This window comes from Pezoporus flaviventris, unplaced genomic scaffold (assembly GCF_033815535.1).
Source record: "Pezoporus flaviventris isolate CSIRO_AGI_PZ_B2104156 unplaced genomic scaffold, CSIRO_AGI_Pfla_v1 ptg000031l, whole genome shotgun sequence".
In the NCBI taxonomy this organism is placed as follows: domain Eukaryota; kingdom Metazoa; phylum Chordata; class Aves; order Psittaciformes; family Psittacidae; genus Pezoporus; species Pezoporus flaviventris.
In genome coordinates, this window is record NW_026892579.1 from 241,787 (window position 1) to 263,661 (window position 21,875).

The 21,875-nt window shown below is 40.8% G+C and overlaps 1 protein-coding gene across 4 annotated transcripts in view; it reads right to left on the reverse strand.

Moving 5' to 3' along the window:
- LOC133272632 (tRNA (guanine(10)-N2)-methyltransferase homolog) overlaps nt 1-21,875 on the reverse strand; it is a 42,103-nt gene that overhangs the window by 18,708 nt on the left and 1,520 nt on the right. The window contains exons 3-8 of one of the 4 annotated variants that reach the window (XM_061459980.1): nt 20,942-21,011; nt 20,042-20,168; nt 5,095-5,160; nt 4,294-4,367; nt 2,006-2,087; nt 629-721 (exon numbers count right to left, since the gene is read on the reverse strand). In XM_061459980.1, coding sequence (XP_061315964.1) covers nt 629-721; nt 2,006-2,087; nt 4,294-4,367; nt 5,095-5,160; nt 20,042-20,168; nt 20,942-21,011 — 512 coding nt within the window. Of the gene's footprint in view, nt 1-628; nt 722-2,005; nt 2,088-4,286; nt 4,368-5,094; nt 5,161-6,181; nt 6,486-8,209; nt 8,345-20,041; nt 20,169-20,941; nt 21,012-21,875 lie in introns of those variants that run through there. The other 3 variants (XM_061459976.1, XM_061459978.1, XM_061459979.1) reach the window with 3 other exon arrangements.

Below are 21,875 nucleotides of genomic sequence, written 5' to 3' on the forward strand. Positions count from 1 at the left end.
CTGAACAAACAGGAAAGGGCAGCTACTATGAATACAGATAATTTCAGTCTCAGTAAATTAAGTACATAGACTAAATAGGTGCTAAAATAAAATGTGGGAGAGCAAAAACTAACAGTAATTTAGAAAAACAGTCTAATTAAAATACTGATATAGTTAGGAGAGCACAAGTGTAGACAGGAGCACAAGCACAGAACAGAAAATGAGCCCACAGCTTGCAACTTAAGTCACTTGTTCCACATTCTACAACAATAAACACCTAAGATGGAGATCAAGTAACAGATTTTCTAAACACCTAGCACCTAACACTATAACCACTTGAATCCTATAGCTCTGGGCAATAAGCTTTAGTTTCCCAGGACACTGGGCTGAAATCAGCAGTGGTATTTGTCTTTACATATGCCTTATGTGGTCTGTTCAGAGAAAAAAAAAACAACAAAAAACAAAGTAGTGAATTTTGAGGGAATGTTAATTCAGACACAAAGATCTCATTCAGAGCTTATTAGACATAAGCCATAAACTGCATTAAGACCTTCAGGAAAACAAAAACTAAATATACAGATAGCATGGAGTTAAGAACAACATGAACAGATGAAATTAAATGTCAAAGATTTATTAAACATCTACTTACATCTATCTTTTTTATTTTCTGTGCTTGAGTCAGTGTTTTGTTAAATGTATGAATATGTATTTTGTAAGTAGAGTCTGACTGCAGATATGGAAGCTGAAAAAGAAGCAAAGAGACTTTCATTTGTACAGCTTCAGTGCATTTTTAATGACAAATCTGGTCATTCTACAATTCTACAATGGAGCTATGGCATTGGTGGATAGGAACAGGGCAATTGATGTCACCTATCTGACCATGTGCAAAGTGTTTGACACCGTCCTGCACAAAATCCTTGTTTCTAAACTGGAGAGGCATAGATTTGATGGATGGACACATGGTGGAAAACAAACTGGCTGGACAGCCACACTCAAAGAGTTGTGGTCAACAGCTCAAAGTCCAAGCGGAGATGGTGGTAAGTGGTGTTCCTCAGGGGTCAGTATTGGGACTGGTGCTGTTCAGCATCTTCGCTGGTGACAGTGGGATTGAGTGCACCCTCAGCAAGTTTGCTGATGACACCAAGCTGTGTGGTTTGGCTGATATCCTGGAGGGTAGGGATGCCATCCAGAGGGACCCTGACATGCTTGAGAGATGGGCCATTGCAAACCTCATGAAGCTCAATAAGGCCAAATGCAAGGTCCTGCACCTGGGTCAGGACAATTCTAGGCACAGTTACAGGCTGGGCAGAGAACAGATTGAGAACAGCCCTGAGAAGGGCTTGGGAGTGTTGGCTGATGAGAAACTCTGCATGAGCCAGCTTCAGTGTCTGCTCGCAGCCCAGAAATCAACCGTATCCTGGGCTGCATCAAAAAGACTGTGGCCAGCAGGTCAAGGGCAGTGATTCTGCCCCTCTGCTCTCGTGAGACTCCACCTCAGGGTTCAGCTCTGGGGCCCCCCAACATAAGGAGATGAACCTGTTGGAGCAAGTACAGAGGAGGTCCAAGAGGATGATCAGAGAGCTGGAGCACCTCTCCTATGAAGACAGGCTGAGACAGCTGGCCTTGTTTAGCCTGGAGAAGGCTCCAGGGAGGCCTCAGAGCAGCTTCCAGTGCTTAAAGCAGGCCAATAGGAGAGCTAGAGAGAGACTTTTCACAAGGGCATGTAGTGACAGGGCAAGGGGGAATGGCTTTAAACTGACAGAGGATTGATTTAGATATTAGGAAGAAATTCTTTAATTTCTGTGAGGGCGCCAAGGCACTGGCACAGGTTGCCCAGAGAAGTTATGGCTGCCTCATCCCTGGAAGTGCCCAAGGCCAGATTGAACAGGGCTTTGAGCAACCTGATCTAGTGGAAGGTGTCCCTGCCTGTGGCAGGGGGTAGAACTAGATGATCTTTGAGGTCCCTTCCAACCCAAAACATGCTATGAGTAAGGAACCATTTTATCCACATGCTTTATAAGCATACCATCTTGTCCACTGGATAGTTCTTCAAAGATGCATAGAGCTCTCCTGCAGATCTTCCATGACCCCACAGTTCAAATATAGATCTGAAATTACAAAGTTTAAGAGTGCAGTAATGTGGAGGGACAAAAATACCTTACAGTTACTTCTTCCTTTTAATCTTCTTGGACAATGTACTTAGGCTTTGCTTCATGGATTGCTGAAATTCACTCTTAGCACATGCTTAGGTTTTATTTGTAACAGGACACACTTAATTTTATTCCCAAGGTGGTATTTCAACTATGCTTTTTTGTTTGGTAACATGTACTAAAACGTAAATTTCAGTCTTAGTACCCTTGGCTACCACCAGACCTTTTTCTAGCACACAGTGATATCAGCAAATGAGACAAAATCCATTTGCACCTACCAATTTGATGAGGTAAGCAAAGGCTGAAAAAGGTCAAGAGCAGTGTTACGCTTCCCTGGAGTAACACAAATGGTCATTATATGCAAGACATAGTTTCACATCTCAGAGGTTCTGTCCCATTTCAAGATGTGGTTATGATGTTTGACATTTTGAGATGTTGAAATACTGTCATCTTATTTTGTCCGTTTTCTTAATGTCAGCTTTAAGTATTGCCTTGAAGATAAGAGAACTGATGCTACTGTAATGAAGGCTAACACTACATCACAGACCTCTCCCCCAGCATTCAAATATCCCAACCAAGTGGCCTTTCCATATCAAAGAAAAAAAACCACCTTTTAGTGCAGGAATCCTAATGTCATGACATTTGTTGTTAGACACTCATATGCACATTTGCAACACGCTATAAACACAGTCTTTAAGGTCTAGAATGCTATGGAGCACCTTTTCAAAGGATGTTCAAAGATTTAGCTCACTCAAACAAAAACAGAACTACATTTTACTAAGTGACAACAACAGATACCAAAGCCCAGTGATAATTTTGTTAAAGTAATCCTTTCCTGAGTAAATTAAGGCTATATTTCCAACCTGCACCCTACCCTGAAAAAGAGAGTACTTTTTTGCAGTGTCTTTTTTTAATGAAAGCATCTGATTCATCCACTGTGAGAATTTAAGCTATATTTATAGACAAAGCAATGAAAATGCTGACAGCATAGGCTATCAGAGAACTGAATCTTTTAATTTTATTCAACTTTTGGAGAAACTCTTCTATCAGGCCTGCTTCTTACTTCTACATTTACATGTGTAGCCAGGGGGAGGAAAAAAAACAACACAAAATGTTGGGAAGATTTTGCTTAGATAAATGTATGCTTCAGAACTTCTAATTTTTATTAGCGATGAAATGGAGATGCTTCAGCAATCTTACTCTAAAATGAACATATCTCCCCACAGCCAGTAATAGGTCAGTAAGAAAAATCTGGACCTGTTACGCTTTCTACATCAGATAAGCATACATTAGCTGAGAGAGCATGGCATATGGAGCATCTGCAAACTTCTTTAGACATCTATGGCTGCTTTTTGAAGTACACTACAGCTTTTCTCCATTGGAAATATACTGTCATAAAGACAATTTTGTATACATGGGGTTTCTTTAGGCAAGAGTGGACAGCCCACATCATTGTAGGTAGAACTGAACATCTGACACAAACAACACTCAACAGGGACCATGTGACACTGCACAGAGGCAACCAAACTAACTCTGAACAAGACAGCACAGACTTAGTATGGTCACAGAGCCATACTACAGTCATGTTTCTCATTCTGAACCATACCTCTGAGGTATCTCTCAAGCCTCAACAGAAAGCATGTTATTCAGACATCTCTAAAAAGGACCAAAAGCAGCTGGAGCAATCACACTGTGGCACATTCCTGTGGTCTTGAATTTTCTAGAAAGACCTCTGCTGCAGCAGCCTGGGCTGAGGGCTCTGAGCCCTACCAGCACTAGGAAGGTCCACAACCTTTCCCTTCCAAACAGGATTTTCATTTTTTTTACATATCACTAGCTTTAACTTTTGATTCCAGACATATTTTAAAACAAGCCAGTAACTAAACAGTACTCAAGGCAACTAAAACACTGTGACACTACAGGTCAAGTACTGGCTCTGAATTGAAGGACACCCTTTCAAGATCCTGCACTGATTGTACACTAAGTAGAGAGCGGGCATGCTACACAATCAGTCCCATAGGCTCCAGTAATGCCTTCTCAATTCTAGAAGTAATCAGAGACTGCTTAAGACTCTATACAAAATTAGTACTAATTTTATATACATATATATATGAACAATTTTCCACCACCTACATTACCATTTACAAGATTTTTCACCTCTTACTTTGCACATACTGTCCGTTTCATCAGTCCCCTTGCCATCTCTTCTGAAGGAATACTGAGAATCCAAAATGGAGACTGAAATAAAGAGACGATAACTGAGGCAAACACCGAGCTGGAGGATGTCACATGAGTTACAAAACTACATGATTCTGTGCTATAAAAACAGAACATGCATGCTGAAGATTTTAAAAATAGATAAACAGGTGAACTGTGCAGAGAACATAAAACTTTTAATTTGAGACAAACATGTATACTTGGCTTCAGTGTCTGAGAAATGAGTAGGTATTCCATTTTCCCACTGCATCTTTGACTTGGTAAAATACTATTATTTATGCTTCTCTAGATTATTCATCCTCTAAAGACTCAAAATACCTCATTATGCACAAGCAGTAAGTAAAACTTAGTAATGTTCTCTGAGTAAGGACCAAGACCACAATCATAGCTCTTCCTAGCTTCACTCTTCCAGATACGCTGCATCACTGACTTAGTCAAAACACTAAATTCAAGCCGCTGCTGACTGATTTCGTGGCTCGGATATTCCGAGAAGGCAGGAGAGCCTCCCAGCAGGTGGCACTGCCTCCTTTCACACCGTGAATTTAAGCCATTCTGAGGTGCATGTCATGCATCTTTTACTCAGTCCCGAGTCTTTACTGAATTTTAGAATTGACTGGTTTTGGAAGATTCCTTATTTCCCTCAGAAAATTCCAAATTTATTCAGCTACCCGCATTTAATAAAAATACTACAAAAATCATACTTGCAAACCATACCTGCACTCAAGTAAAATATTAAGTTCTCACTTACATTTACACGAATTTCCTGCTCACCGCTGAACTGTCCACCGTGAAGTGAGAGCAAAGATTTTATTTCCTAAAGTGAAAATACAAAGGTCAGTTTTTAGAAGCATTAATTAATGTTTCAAAGAAAGGAAAGGGAAAAAAAAAAAAAAATCAGCATGCCATAAATTCTAATGCAGATGGTGACCTCCATAGGAATTACAAGCAAAACATTAGAGATAGCAACAGAAGAATGAACAGTTTTTATTACCAACTAACTGTGGGAACTGACAGTGAAACATTCAACATAGATGTGTGGACAGAACAGAGATTTACAATTAAATTCAGCTCTTATGTACTGTTCATGAACTGAAAAAAAATTAGACTCTCCTGGAAAAACAGTCTCTCACAACATTTCTCTTACAAAATTATTCTATTCTTCAAATATTTTTTAGACTTTCATGTAAAAGCCATGTCTCACCAGTAACACTGACCCAGGGCCAGGCCCAGCACTGAGCATCAATTCCTTTTCTGTTACTTCTTGGCTTTATGGGTATCTCAGCAGTTTTCTTCCATAGGTGTCTTTCCCCAAGTAAATTAAGTCATTAATTTTCCAAAGTAAATGAAATTGAGCATTTGTAAATTTGCGAATGAAACTGACATTGCCTTATTTGTTTCCATTTGCATAGAAAGGACATAAGAAAACACTGGAAGGTCTGCTCTAAGAGAATAGAAGTTTATGCGCAGCTATTTCGTTGTATGGTACTGGGATAGAAAAAGCACCTGAGATTTTACATACGGTATCACCGGCATCTCCACACACTACTAGTAATATTATCTACAGCAAAGTAACAAGAAAGAGAAGCATAAAAATCACGACCTGTGAGAAAAGGCTTGGAAAGAAATGCAAACATGACCTCTACACACATAAAGGTTGCTGATAAAAGAAGGTAATATTTTTGACATTTACGAAGAGGAGATGAGAGCACTGGCTTCGGATGACAGCAGTGCTGCAGATGAGAGGTTGGGAAGATCCTTACAAAAGTAAGGACAGTGAAGCACCGGAACAGATCTGCCAGAAAATGCTGGTAAGTGAACATCTGACATGCACCCACCTGTCCATCAGAGACACTGTGTGCTGGAAAAGGAATCAGGATGCCCAATGTCAGCCCCCAGTATCTGACCCAACCAAAGAGAAATCCCTGACTATGGAGCACAGTTTCCTATCGACTAAGAAATAAGAAACATGGAACTTCATCCTACAGACACTTAACCACAAATGTTGGCTTCAACCACCACCTTGTGCTGTTGTGATCCAGCACCATCACCAGAAGAAAAGCAGGCCTCTTGTATCCCATATGCAGGTGTGCTACAGCTGGAGATCAGGCAGCTGGATCTTGCTAAGAAAGTCTGTCCTTGCTTGTTTCATTATGTTTCAGACAAATCAGGTCCCTAATGCTGATCATTACAAAGCCAAACGTGTGGCTGAGCAGTCACCAGAGTACAAGAAAAGGGAAATGGAGCTCCTGGAACAACCAAATAGAACTACAACCTTCATGGGAAAAAAAAAAAAAAAAAAAAAAAAAAGAAAAAACCCCCAAAACATATGGATCATCTTTTTTTTACTTAAAGACTTTGCCTAAAGAAAAATTGGTTTGATCATAAACAAATTCGTGTTCCAGTCCCACAAAGCAGACAGCAAAAAAAAAAGTATGCACAAAAGCATGAAAAATAATGAAAACAAATTATGCAACACACATTAAGCATTTAAAAACGTGTCAGGATGACCCACCAATTCTAACAAAATAACTGCATTTCAGCACTACTTTAAACAACAGCACACTACCCTGGATATCTTGTTACTAGCTCTTCAAGACGGTGCCCAGTGGAGCGCTTAGGGTACCAAAATTTTCTTAGTGTACCAAAATTTTCTTAGTGTAGTAACACTAAGTCATCCTGGGAAAAAAACAAATCATAAGCTAAATTTCCAAATCAGAGGATTTTCTTATAAACCCATAAATTGAGTGTTATGTTAAACCAAACATTCACCAAGGGTGCAGAAAAAAACATTGGGACCTCACAAAGAATAGCAGGGAGCTTCAGATGTTACTTTTTTTTTGTTTTACGTGATTTCTGCGAATACCGCTCAGTAAGATGAAACCAATTTGGTGACGGCAAACAAACTCTGCACCACAAAATTTGCAGCCAAGAGGCATAAACACGTCCATGGCAAGCAGACTGCAGAACTCGAGGCAGCAGGACCTGCTGGCTTCCGCACCCTGTGCGCTGCCATCCTACCACACAGGGTCGGCTCACTGGTCCTGTGTCAGCCAGAGTGGCACAAACCCTTCTGACCACACGGAAACCAATACTCAGGATCGAAAGCCAGAAGCGAGCAGCCTTCGGTGCCGTCAGTAAGACTCTGAGGAGGGTGGCTTGTGACCAGGACTCCAGCCAAGGCACTGGAGACCTCCATTAGCTCCCGGCCTGCGAGGCAGACATTTCAGGGAAGCCCCATCCTAGCTGCACCCCAATAAAGACATCTGGCCCCTCCTGCCCCACACAGCTCCATCAGTGACTGGGTCAGAGAGGATCTTACCTGTTGCCAGGGCAGCACCAACCATTTATGTACCCACACTATGCCAGTGACAGCAGATACATAGTTTAAAAACAAAAAAAGTCACCACAAGACTTTAAAAACACTTCTGTAAACAAAGTTTTCCCTTACCAGTTCCCATTTCTGATCCGAAGCCCCTGGTACTTGCTGGCAACCTCTTCTAGCTCCAAAGGCTTTTAAAAGCGGCAAGGAAAGTCCTGCCTTAAAGGGACCATGAAGAGGCACTCCATGGAGGCTGAACCAGGAGGAGGAAGCCACCTCCCGCTAAGGCCGAAGGCAGAAGGGGTAGCCCCGCGCCCAGGACCACCTGACACAGGACGCGGAAAGCGAAGGACCCCTGGCGCCCTTCGCCCGGCAGCCGCACGCGCTCCCAAGCCAGGCGGCTCTAGCAGGAGGAGAGGCGAGGCTCCACCGGGACCGGGCACGCCCGGAGCTGCTCCCGAGGGCAAAGACTCACTCGTCCCCCACCACAACAGGCCGACTCCTCCGGGCCCAGTCCCCAGCCCCGACCCACCGAGGTGCTCACCGGCAGGCGGAAGTCGAGGTGCTCCTGCGCCAGCAGCAGCAAGTACCGCCGGAGCGATACCGCTCGCACCGCCATGTCCAGCCATTCCCCGCCTCCCCACGCCGCATGCGCTGCCGGGCGGGCCCAGCGCCGCGGCGGGAGCCGGAGAGGCGGGAGCGACGGGAGGAGCTTGCCCGCCTCTGGGGGAAGGTGGTGTTACCAACCCCACCACAGCTACCGGTAAGGGGCATGGGACCAATAGACTCCGCTGTGCGGCTCCGCCGGGTGCGGAGGCAATAGCCGCGACGCGGGGACAGGATAAAGTACGGCTCTCGGTCTTAATTAATTACTGCTTATTTCACCTCCTTCTCACTCTTTAACTTACGTCACCTGTCAGTGCAGCGGTACCGGTATATAAAGAAGTAAATAAATACATGTGTACTAGTCACGGGGGAAGGCTGCCGTTTCGGGCCGCGCACCCTTGTCCGCGCAACTGCGGCCTCGCCTGCCCCGGGCAGAGCCCTCCCTCGGTAGAGCAGGTCGTTAATAACACCAAGAATTAACAGGCGCCAGAGGGGTCACGTCCGTTTTTCCAGGGGAGGGAGGTCAGCTCCGGCGGCGTGGGGGTAAGAGCAGATAGAGACAGATTCCCGGTAAAGGGGCAGAGAGAGATGTGACTGTCCAACAGGGGCTCAAAATAACCAAACAGGTCTTCATATTGCATCTATTTTATTAACATTTGGACTTGCTAGCTATAATCCCATACTGCTCTCCGTGTTAGCTGAGCTGAAAAGTTTGGTTTATCCAGATTTCACTAAGCTTTTTATTAGGATGAGGCCAGCTCAGTGCTGAATTCATGTTCTGTATTTTCTGTGCTGATTTTTAGACAGCCTTTTTTTTTTTCCTATGGCTAAGATTTTGCTCATGACCTGTGAGCCCTGCATGGGCAGTGTTCTCTATGGCCCTCCATAATCTCATTTTGCAGCTTCTCCTGTTCTGTTTTCCTGCAGTAATCAAAACTCAGGCTTGCTGTGAAGCTTTAGCTGTGACCATTGACAAGAAAACAATCTAAATGTGAACTTCCCTAGACGAGAAAGAGGTAGATATGGATCAGAACTGTTCACCTCAGCAGCTGAGTGTGGAGACCCAGCAATAAACACTGAACTGCTGACAAACCCCATGTGTCTGAGGTTGCTTCCAAAACCCTGAGATTGCTGAAAGGCATGTAGTGGAAGAAGTCTGCTTTTATTTTTCCAGTCTGTCTCCCTTTAAATGTCTTAGCTGTATAGCTCCCATTTTAGAAACCCCTTAGAAGGGAGTATTTGGTACTGGTTAAGCTGAATCTCTTTGAGACTTGCTTACTTTATCTAGAGAACACTAGATAAACACTGTCTGCTCTCAGAAGGTGAATGCCTGTTTTCCAGAGAATTTAAGTGAAGTCCTGTTTTTTCCTGCTTTTGTCTTGAGGATCCATGCAAAATCACTGGCAGTCTTTATGTGCTGCTCAGGACAATTTGAAAGTATATGTATGTTAATAAGTAAGACTTGAAGAGTATTTGATTCTGACATAAAAACAAAGTGCTTTTTAGATGCTGTGTTTGTAAACTTAACATAGACTTGTACTGCCACTGAGGAGAATCATGTAGTTTGTTAGTGTGGGTTTGGGGAGTCATGTTGACAACATTACATAGCTGTTTTAGGGAGGGAAAGGAAGAAAAAAATTACTCTTTTTAGCCTTCAAGGGAATTTTAAGGATGTAAAATGTAATTACTCAAATTCAGATTTATCCAGGAAGCTAGAATTAACCACCCTCCTCTCACAAAAAATATAACAGGATCATATGGCAGCCATGAGTTTCAATTTAAAAGGGGAGGACTATGAAAAGCTGTTATTTCATGTGTGCTGCTGCTTGTTGTTCTTTGTTGTCTTCCGCAGCCATTGTGTTGCCATCTCCAGCTCACCCCATGCACTTCTCTAGACTCAAAGGCAACATGAGTGTTGTTTGACTGAAACTTGCATGTTCTGCTAGGGAACTCTGGGAGATCTCTCTAGCTGTTCATGGGGTTCATATGCAACAGCAGCTACATATGTATATAGGCAAATAAGAAACCTTACCAAAAAAAACCACAATGCTTTTAAAATAGACATACCTGATCTATAATTCAGTTATTAAATTGTTCAGAAATTGTATTTCTATTTCCCCATAGAAAAGCCAGCACTACTCCTCTATTTTATTTCTGAATATCTGTAAGAAAATTAGCAACTCTACTAATATGCTGTAGGGAAACTCCAATGTGTCTATTCCAACAGGTGAAGGATACGATCCATCAAATACATGGTTATAACACATTTGGATCTCTATAGGTACATATGAAAGTCTGTCCCTAATTCATGGGAATAATTACATACTGTACAGATAGTTGAAGTACTCATAATCCCATGCGCAGCAGCTCCCTTGCTAGCAGCCTGCCTGTAGGTTTTAGTAGTCAGACATGGCTGTGCAGCACAGCCTTTTAAGGGAGAACTATCTGTTCTGATTTGGTTTTCTTCACTACATAGGGCATTGCAGACGGTGCTAAGCTAACTAACTGGATTTTTACTTCTCTCTTCAGTGTCTGATGAGGAAAATCTTCCTGGTCCCATCATATATTGGCGTTACAGCTCCAGATATTATTTTCTGCAGATAATAATTTCTGTCGTGTGTGGGAACCTCATCAGCACAGTGTGGGTTTGTCCACCTTTAATCAGTGTGCAGGCAGGAGAAAGGCTGCCCAGTCCTGCCTATGGGTTGGTGCCTCTTGCAGAATGGTTTGCTCTCTTGCCTGTCAATAAGCCTGTGCTGAACAGGTCAGCCAGCACAGTGTCAGGTTGTTTTAGAAGTCTACAGGGCTGCCGGGGGTAAGGATAAAGTTCTTTAAAAGGCATCGTTGCATGAAGAGTAAGTACTGCACTATGTTCATGTTGCATGGGGGTGTGGGACTGGTGGTACACCCTATAACCTGTAACTTACTGCCCTGTATTACAAAATTACTCTGAATTTCAGCTGAATCACTTCTACTTTCTTCATTGCTGTAAAATTATGGGTGGACTTAATAAAATCTTCAGATGTTTAACAAGTTTTTCAGCAGCCTTGCCTCTCACTTCGGCAAAACTCTTCCAAAAATTATCAGGCTGATCTGTTGTTTTTGCTTCACAGCTGACAGCGTACCCAGGAACCACAGTTACAACCAGCCATTGATTTTTTTCCTGCTTGAGTGCCATAAAACGTTTTCAAGAAATGGAAGAAGATAAAGGGCAGAGTGCTAAAGCTACCAGTGTGGTGGGTGACTTGAGGAAAAGTTGGCAGACCTGGGCAGAGGATCACATTGAGTATCAGAGAAAGAACCCATTCAGCAGTGAGGACAGGCTTGCATCTAAACCTGTGCATACTCACAGAGGAGATCCTACCTACGGGAGACCCCCTGAAGGGTCTCAGACAGAGCAGAGAGGGAAAGATGCTCAGTCACACGTGGGTAAGGAACTGGAAGAGCTGTGCTTGATCATCAAAAGCACTGGAGAGGTGGGAGAAGATGGACGTGTGAGTGTAACATTCGGGCAGCTGTTTGAGACATACGTGACTATTTCCAATAAAGTAGTAGGAATCTTGTTAAGAGCCAGAAAACACGGTCTGGTTCATTTTGAAGGTGAAATGCTTTGGCAAGGAAAAGACGATGGTGTGATCATCACTTTACTAGAGTAAGGCTTTGTCATCTAATGAATTCTGCTGCATGATTCCATTGTAAAAATGTATCTAGATAATATCTTTAAAGAGGTTTTCATTACAGAATTACAGCTCAGCTACTTACTGTGACATGAGCAGGAGAGAAAGTAGGTGAAAAAGATAAAGATATTTTTGTAAAAATGGTAGAGATTTGGACAGAAACCATAAATGATGAACTAACCCATCACCCTGCCATTGGATTGTCCTTTCATTATTATCATCCACTACCAAATATACCACAGTTCTTCATATAACTCCACTGGCTTACTGCTGTAGGTTACAGAAAGTATAAATTACGAACTTGCTACCATACAACACTGATTCTTGTGGGCTGGGAAATACTGTGTGTGGGACTTTGATTTGTAAAACATGGAGTTGAAACCTTCATGGGAGCTCGTATACTTCTTTAAAAAAACAGCCCGGTACATAGCAAAATTTAGGTTATTTTTGCATGGTGATACTGAATATGGAAGTGCTTTTCATGAAGTATATGAAAATTCCCAAATTTTCAGAAATATCACAGCAAGGGTATTTGATGGTTCCTAAATGAGTTGCATCTCGCATGTGTTTTGGAGACATGCACTGCTCCTGGTATTTAATAGTCTGTTCTTATCGTCATATCTTCTCCAAACCTTCCATGTCTCCTCTTCTTTGTCCTCTGTATCTCACACCTTTTTTTACCTATTCTGTTCTTCTAATGCTGTGTCAGACTGTAGAAAATCAGAAAGTTCTGCAGGCTTTTTTGGTGAATTCAGCTATATCTCTTCATTGAAGGTAGGGTGCCACAAAAATGTGGTGTTAACTACACTACTTGATGGATCTTTAAAGTAAGATATTCTCTTGCCTCAAAACGATATTGAAATTTAATATAAATTATGAACTTGATAAAAGTGGTAGATTATTTGATGCTATTTATACAAAAGAATAATTTTCTTGCAAAAAGCCTAAAAGAGTGTTTTTTTTGTATTGACATTTTCATCCAATGGAGGTTTGTATTAAAATAAGCCTTTGACTAAACAAATAAAAATACAGATTATCCCTCTGCCTCCTTCTTGTAGTGAAAAGACAATGAAAGTAGAAAAAAAAAGGAAGAAATTCATGTGCTGAAGTAAGTGGACAGGGGAATCAGATGCAGGTAGAGCATGCATGGGGAAACAAAGGATGGGTCTGAATTGCCACATAATTTTACCAGTTTTATCATGTTGGAAATGGGAAGATGTACTGCACTAGGCATTGCTGGCATGTGTTCCCTTAGTTTTCCAATCCACTCCTTCTTCCTGAACAAATCCTTGTCTTGCAGCTGAAAACGAGACATAGATTTTGTGAACTTAACACATTTGAAATGTGTTGTTGCTGGAACAGCATTTCTTGCTCAAATGACACAAGTGCACCGCAGTGGATTTTGGCTCTCATTTTGATTTCAAAATGAATCAAACTTTTTACAATACAACTATGGAATGCAGGTCATTTAATACTAACCATTTTGAAATCCAGTCAGTTCTGCCATAGTATTAGCTCATAGCTTGCAGGAAGCAGTATCAGGTGGTTCAGATGACACCAGCTCACTAACAGGATGGCGGTAGCAGGAAAAACAATACTAGACACTGTACAAATGATACATTAAAAGACACACACTTGAGGCAGGCACTGTGTAGCCTGAGCACCATAAGATGGAAGTCCAGCTCATGTATACTCACTAGTTCTTAATTAAGGCTGGCTCAAATGGTTAAATGTCAGGAATCTAGGCTTCCAGTGCCATGTAAGTAGTTAGCGTTTGATTCTTGTGTGGCCTCTGCTGCACTCTCCTGCTGCCAGATGGTTTAAATATCACTTGAGTACAGCTAGAGCTTTAGGCACATCTCTGATCAAAACAAAGAAGCAGGATGAGCCCTAATGAAGTGGTCTTGCCCACTTCATAAGCGACTAAAACCAGCTTGCCCTATCATGGTATTTTGAATAAAAACAAGGCTTATTATAAAAAACATTATTTATAGAGGAATGGGGGGATTTTAAGAATTACAGGGCCAAATTTCCTGCCAGCTTTAGATGAATATTCTCTATAGAGCGACTGAGATCTTACTAGGTGCCCATCCAATGCTTATGAACACCAAGCTGACGGACTGGGGCAGCATGCAGGTTGACAACTCCTGCTTCCAGCAATAGCCAGTATTTCAAAAGAAGTCTAGAAGGTAGGTAATACAATTGGTCAGCTTGTCCACTAGTACACTCCAGAATAAGAAACTACTCTTGAAGCCTTTTCTCACAAATGCATCATATTGAATGCACATGACTCAATTTAGCTACCAGGTCACAAGTTTAACACAATTTTTCTTCCTCATCTGTGATGTGGAGATCAGACAAGCATCTACAGACGAAACAGGAATTTAAACTTTTCAAGAGGCAATTTTTTTTTTGTAATGAGCTCCCATTAGAGTAAGTGGAACAGAATTTAGTAAATTATTTCTAGTATTAGAAGTTTTCTAGTATTATAGCTTATCTGGAGTAGTAAGTAAACTCTGACCTTCTAAAAGGTGTTCTTGCTCCACTGAGTAACTTCCAGCTCTTCAAATCTCTCCTAAATTTCTTTGTGGCAAGCTCCCTCAGTGGTCTTTTCCTCTTCTGCCACTTGAAGCCTGTGAATTCTGCAGCTGGTTTAGACTGTACGCCGTATGGGGATTATATGTATTTTGTCAAGCACTGAAGGCACTTTCAGCACTTCAATAAATGTTGCACATCAGACTGCAATGACAGCAAATGAATTTTTATGTTTCCAAGTTTGTCAGATTTCAAATGCGATTTTCACTGGTTTGCTCCCATTTTTATGCTTTTGTTTACCACTCACACTTAAGATGACTTTACATTACCTTGAGGACTAGTTACTAGTTTGATCACATGGTAAATGCTGTCCTTAGTCAAAACACAAACTTGTTTCTTATTTTGCATTTAACAGTGCTGTGTATCCATTTTATCCTTTCAGAGGGGCAGTTAGTACTTCAGTCTAAAAGCTTTATTCTCTGGGTTCGAATTAGGTTGGGAATTTATGCAAAACAGTTGAACAAAAAATCACAAATAAACCTTTGTCTTTCTTAAACTTGTAGTCAAAAAAGCAGCTTTTCTCAGGACAGCTAATACTGGATCAAAGAACAACAGAGCCAGCAGCAGTGGCTAAACTTCACTTTGCTTCTCCAGGCTCCCAAAGAGTAAGAGCTGCCAAGTTCATGCTCCAAGAGAGTTCTATTGCTCTTTGTGATACAGGTTATTTTGGAAGTTTCAAAATGATGTTAATAATGCTGCTGTAGAAGAAAGTGACAGTTAACGGCATCTGCCCACCACCTCTTCCAGGGGCTAGCCAGGAATTCTGAGTGATATTCAAAGCATTAGGCTTTTCATAAAGTATTTCTTTGCCTAATTAAATTATCTGCTGAGTGCAAGAATGGTTGTCAATACAGAAAGAAAACATAACACGGTTCTATGCTCAGAAACACTAATGAGATACTGAACATTCATCTCAGTAATTAATGTGTCTGTTTAATGCTTTGTTGTTTTAGCCAATTTGAGGCCTGTCTGCTGCTGTCAGAGACAAACTGAATTCCCTATCTTGCTCATCAGTAAAAGTTTGGAAGCTAGGTTGTATCCTGATTTGTAGTACCTTTTCAGTCTTACTGTCATTACTGGGACTCTTCTCAAATGGAAGACATAGAAGTTGACCTTTGTGCTTGTGTGTACGTGTGAGAACATACTGGGTCTGTCTGGGATGCAAAGTTTTCTTCAGAGCAGCCTGTAAGGTATTATGTTTTGGGTTGGTGACGGAAACGGTGTTGCCTAACACACCAGTGTGGTTATTGCTGAGCAGTGCTTGCAGCATCAAGGCCTTCTTGTTTTCCCGCTCTGCCCCTCCAGTGGGCAAAGACCCTGCACACCTGACACAAACTGACCAGCAGGAATATTCCATACCATACGAGAGGCTTTTTGGGGGGGGGAGGCAGCCACTGCTACTGGCCTGCTTGTGGGAGGTCATAAGGGATTACCTTTGCATCATATAGCTTGTTTTTTTCATTCCTCTTTCCTTCACTTATTAAACTGTATTTATCTCAACCCACGAGTTTTTTCACTTCTGCTTTTCCTATTCTGGGAGACATACTGGGTGTGAATACTAAGCAAAGGGCTATCCATGGCCAACCCCACAGTCAAGTCTTCCACTGCACTGGAAGATCATTCCAAGATTAGCATTTATTCTGTTTATTAATCCTTTTTGACAGCAGTTCATGTCGGTACTTTAAATATCAAGTCACAGTTAAGTACAGTCACATAAATTAATAACAGGTCAGAACACATACACATAGCTCTTGAAAGATCTTAATGTTCAGATATTTCACAAAACTAGGAGCCAGCTCAAACCTCCTCATCTATTGCACAGAAGTAGTCAAAGTTCAGTGGCTTTAATTCACACTCTTCCTACCTGATGTTACAAATTTAAACCCTAAAGGGGTGCAAATGACATATGAGTGCCCACTAGTAAGAATAACAAGACATTAGGAAGAAGGTCTTACAGAAAAGAGGTGTAAACTCTTCCAAATAGAAGGTGTTGATATGCGGAAGGATGTGAACTTTCTCAAGTATTACATCTAGTTCACCGTAAGAATATTACAATACATTGTACAACTAAGGCAACAGGTGCTGGATCAATGAAAAACACTGAGCAGATACTGTTCAGGGAAGCTCACAGATACAACAGACCACTAACACCTCAACTGCATCAAATGCATCAGCCAAGGGCACTTGACTAACTGGGCATTGAGAGATACGCTCTGTGAAGGAAAATCCACCCCATGTATTCTGGAGGTCTGACTTTCCAGTCTGCCTTAATATGGTATTGAAAAGCAGAGCACTAGTGTTACTCATTAGAGTCATACAGCAAAGGCAAAATGTTCAGCAGATTCCTTAACCAACCCAACTTGTTCTAATTTTGGGCTCAGTCCCCGCTATCCCGAATTCAAATCACATTGCTATTAGCAAGCCTGCCACATACTCACTCAAAACACATGTCTCTTAGGACTTCATTTAGAATGCAAACTTAGCCAAGGCATGAGTAATCTCCAAGGAACTTCCAGTAGGAACAATATCAGAACCATCTAAAAATTTGGATTATTTTTTCTGTTATCACACAGAAGAACAGTATAATAAATCAACTCCTCTTGAACTCTTCACATTTTTTGTAAACAATTAATTTCAAATATTGTGTAAGTAAGAGGGAAACAACCTTTAAGTTCAACATACAACCACTTACACAGACACTTAAACTATGGTCTATGTTATATAGCATTATGATATCTTGGGCACCTATTGTACTAACATTGCCACTGTCATGAAAGACAGGTAATATATTAAAGTGGTTTAGCATCAGAAAATTAGTAGTGTTCTTTCAGCATGTACTTACTAATCACTAGGCATAACTAGCATATTATACAAATACAGATGGAAACTTAAATGTTAGTTGCAATCCTAGAACAACGCCGCTTCAAAATAAAAGCTTGATCCCGCAACAAATATTCCCTTTGTTATCATGTACATGCTGTTAGTAGTTAACTTGTGCCTTAGTTGCAATACATTCTGTTGCTATATCTGCCTTTTACTGAGGAAAGTTCTCTGCATGTGTGACTATGTGTATGTATGTATTATGTATGCATATACACAAATACAAAATTATAATTAAAATATATTGCCTTATTGTCAGAGAAGTACATAGACTAAATATCCAAATGGGAAACTTAGGTTGGCAGCTACACATTTGGTGTGTATTTCCTCATAAGGAACTAAAGCTCTTGTTTTTTTTATCCTGGTTTATTATTGGCAACATCAAACTGTGCAACCTTAAAGCAGAGGCCAAAACTGAAGAACAAACTGGCTAGCGACACAAGACTAAGAGTGCTTTCAGCTGGTAGCATTTTCAGCTTGCAGTCGCTCAATCAGTTGTTCAGCCTATGAAACAGAGAAAGCAATGTATTAACTACACCGTGGACCTTCAGTTTACTGAAAATTCAATTTTAAAAATAGTGACACTGACAGAGCACTTACTTTTCATTTTTGCAGACAAGCATAAAACAAGCAGAATACAATGACTGTTTTAAACAGCAGACTCTTTCAGTTTCCATCAAACTCCCATTAGGCCCACAGAAGAGAAAACAGAACCTATTAAAGTCAGAGGATGCTTAAGCAAATAAATAGCATATAAAGCTGTGTGGTTTTAAAGACCTCAAAAGACAGCAGCGCTCAGAACAACCAAGCTCTGAGAACTGGAATTCTTTGGGAGACAGGGTGTTGTGGCCTCTCATCACCCAACAAGCTGTACACTAGCCACATATGTTGCTGAGGGATGGAGTGCATTCACATGTGGTTCATGTCACGAGATACACATCCATTCTCTGGTTATGTAACTATGCTCACACATACTTTTCTCACCATGTAGTTATTTATGCATGTAGCACATAACTGGCACAGCTGTATCTTGTATATTTAACAGCAACAGCCCACAGAGCCTGCAGAAAGGCTCGGGGCAGAAAGACAACACTGGCCTGCCAATGTTGTTCTAGCAAGCCAAACTGGGCACATGGAAACTAACATGCGCACTTCTGAAACAAGTATTTCTGTGGAAGTATATCCATATTGGATAACCAAACTTGGTACTGATCTCCCTGTCTAATCCAAGAAAGTAAGCAATTAAACTACACAGCTATACTTATTATGACGGCCAAATATCTGTGTGATGCTCTACAGTACAGCAGAGACATCTGCTTTTTTCATGCTAGGTGAGATCTCCAGCAAGGTACTACTGTGAAGAAGCCAAGTTTTTTCTCATTAAGAGGCTATCTATATTCTTCAGATGACCTTTTTCAGCATCTTTCTTTTGGGGCTGTGCAATGACCTTCCATGGCAAGAATCATAGAATGGCTTGGGTTGGAAGCGACCTTAAGATCATGTAGTTCCAATCCCCCTGCCATCTAGTTCTCCACCTCATCCCTAGATCAGACCTTCCATGGCAAGAAGCAAAAGCGTCACCCTGCTTGCAACAGAACTTTGCGAGTTACATCTCTTAAAAAGGGAAGCTACTGTAACTGCCCCCTGAGTGGATGAAATGTGAGGACAGAAAGCAACGCTGATTCTCCAGGTATCCTCAAACTCTGCATTTTCTACCTTGCTGTGCAAGGACAAATAAATTATACATCTCATTTGGCATAAAGCATTTGACTGTTCTGGAAAACGTATCCTGAAGTGTCCAAGTTCACAATGCCAGACAATTCACAGTGCTGAGTGAGGACGGGTGACACTCCAGAGAGTTCCCATGGCTGCATAATGCTTTATGTTTTTAATAGCCGGATCTGTTCAGTAACTACACCTGTAATGCTTTGACTAAAGGGAAAGCAGAACACATTTCAAACACAAGTAAAACTGAATTTTACAATACACAGGGATGCTGTAGCTACATCACAAGGACAAGTTCTTTGCTGTATCAAAGCAGTGAGAGTAGGCTTTAGTCCTTGAGAGAGGTATTTTCAAAGTGATGTAGTAGTTAGTGCCAGTTCAGTCTTATTGCTTTTCTGTACTGACAAAAATCACTACAAACCATGTTTTTGTAAAGCAGGCACTTGTTTTAATCTAAAGATGTCAAGAGGACAAAACCCATGTGACCTGATAAAAGTGATCATTTGGTGGATGTTTTCACCTGAATTGGATGAACCAGGGTGTATGCACAACAGTCCATCACATTTGTACATATCCTTTTAAATTAAAGAGCAAATATTTACAAAATGTTCTCAGAAGCACATCACATTAACCTCAGATATATGTTAGATCCAGAACTACTGTACTGCTTGCTGCTAATGGTACAGGCACTCCATTCCCCTTAACAAGCATAAACACTACAGGTTTTACCATTAGATTTTTTCAAATAGTTACTGCAAAATATACATAACAATTACAGTAACGCAAAAAAACTATTCTAAGAAACTCTGGACGTAGTTAAAATGTTAGAAAGACATCATATTTTCAGCTTACAATTGAAAACCTATCGAAAAGCTCACCTGCATTACACTTACCGTGATAAACCAGTAGGAATTGATTCTGTAAAAGAGTCTGGATAAGAATCCTAGCTGGCTGGCTGGGGCCAGGACGTGAAGATGCAAGTGGGAGATTGAGCAGAATGGAGGCCAGTGAAAACCCATTCTTCAGAAAAGGAAAACAAGTAAAGAAATACTGGTAATGTTAATTCAGGAAGAAGTGGAACATTGCAAGTTCTTTAACATCAGCAATTAACAACTCATGGCACTTTCCTTGTACATAATGGTAGGAACAATAATACACCTTTCATTATGCTTTCAGGGAACCTTTTCAAGAGCCCACTGACCTTCTCCTTCGCACCTCTGTATTTAAGACATGTTTTGATGAAAGGAGGGTTTAAAAATAAAATGTATCTTAAATGTATTATATCTAGTTTTCAGCTGGAAAGCCAAGTGTCACTAGATTAATGTAGTTTTTACCTATTTTTATCATGAAGGCCCAGCCCCCTACACCGTTCAATTTAAGCTAAAGGGTGCAGCACTGCAATCAAATGAATGCAGATACAATTGAAACACAACACAGTGCCCTGCTTGAACAGGACAAAGTTTACTTCTCTTCCGGAATCTAGGATTTAGAGCATATTTTTAGCTTGTACTTAAAGAGCAGCCTTTTAGGTAAGCTGTTTGAAGTGCCCTCCCTACCCCAAGATGTGGTCAGGAAAGGATCTGAGCTGGAACATAATCTGAGCTGGAAATTCATCAGAAAAAAAAAAAAAAATTGAATACCAGCATATTCTACTTGAGAAACCATGCAATAAGTGAGTGCAGACCAGATTTCTTCAATAAATCACACTGTACTTGTTGCCCCCACCTCTAAAATAGCATTCTGAAAAGCAAAAAAACCATACTCAATAAACATAGAAGGTTTCCATTACATACCTTACATCATGCAAGTCACTAAAGTAATTTCTCTGGAGGACAGCTTTTCCAACTTCCATCATTCTCTTCACTATTAAACACAAATAAATTTCAATTAACGTTTAAGTAGTATTTTGGACATCATATGTCAAGTGATTTTTTAAAATGCTACTCTTCACAATATTAACTTCAATAAACTGATTACACTAAGATCACAAATGTGTTTTTCAAGATACAAATATGGCAACTACTCACAATCAAAGACTTCCAAGACAGTGTGGTGCAATGTGCAATGATTGACATGAAAACTGCTACTGTAACCAATTCCCACACTACTGATGCTCTTAAGTGTGATATTATCCTAAGAACCTTGTACAAAAGCCATGCCATCACCACACCCTCATGAAAAAAAGTAACAAATATTGACTGATTAGAATTAATGACATTTACACTAATTCCAGTGTTATATCTCTACACAGCTACAGGACTTTGATCGTGGGCAGCCTGGGGAAGTTGGGAAGTTTCAGAGATGGTACATGAATTTAAATTGAAGCAAAACTGTAAGTACTATTTATTACTAGGACAACATTTCATCAGGGTATCACTGAGAAAAGAAGCAACACTAAGGCAAGTCTAAGGAATTGTCTTGAAGCCAAATGCATATAGAAGTTCTTTTCTGGAGAAAGCTACCCTATGGTTAAAAGGAAAATACAGTAATGCAAGATTTGCAACACGCAACTATAACTCTTTTTTTTCTTGCACCACCTATAAGTTTCCCTGAGGTGGAATCTCTTCGGGCACATATGGGTTGTAGTTTTTCCTGTTACTCAACACACTTAGATAGGCATTTCTTGTGAAACAAATCACAGGACAATGTTTTCTTAAGAAAAAAAAAGGAAAAAGAAGCCTATTAACAATACGTCAGCTTCAGAGTTTTATAACCTTATTTTTTCAA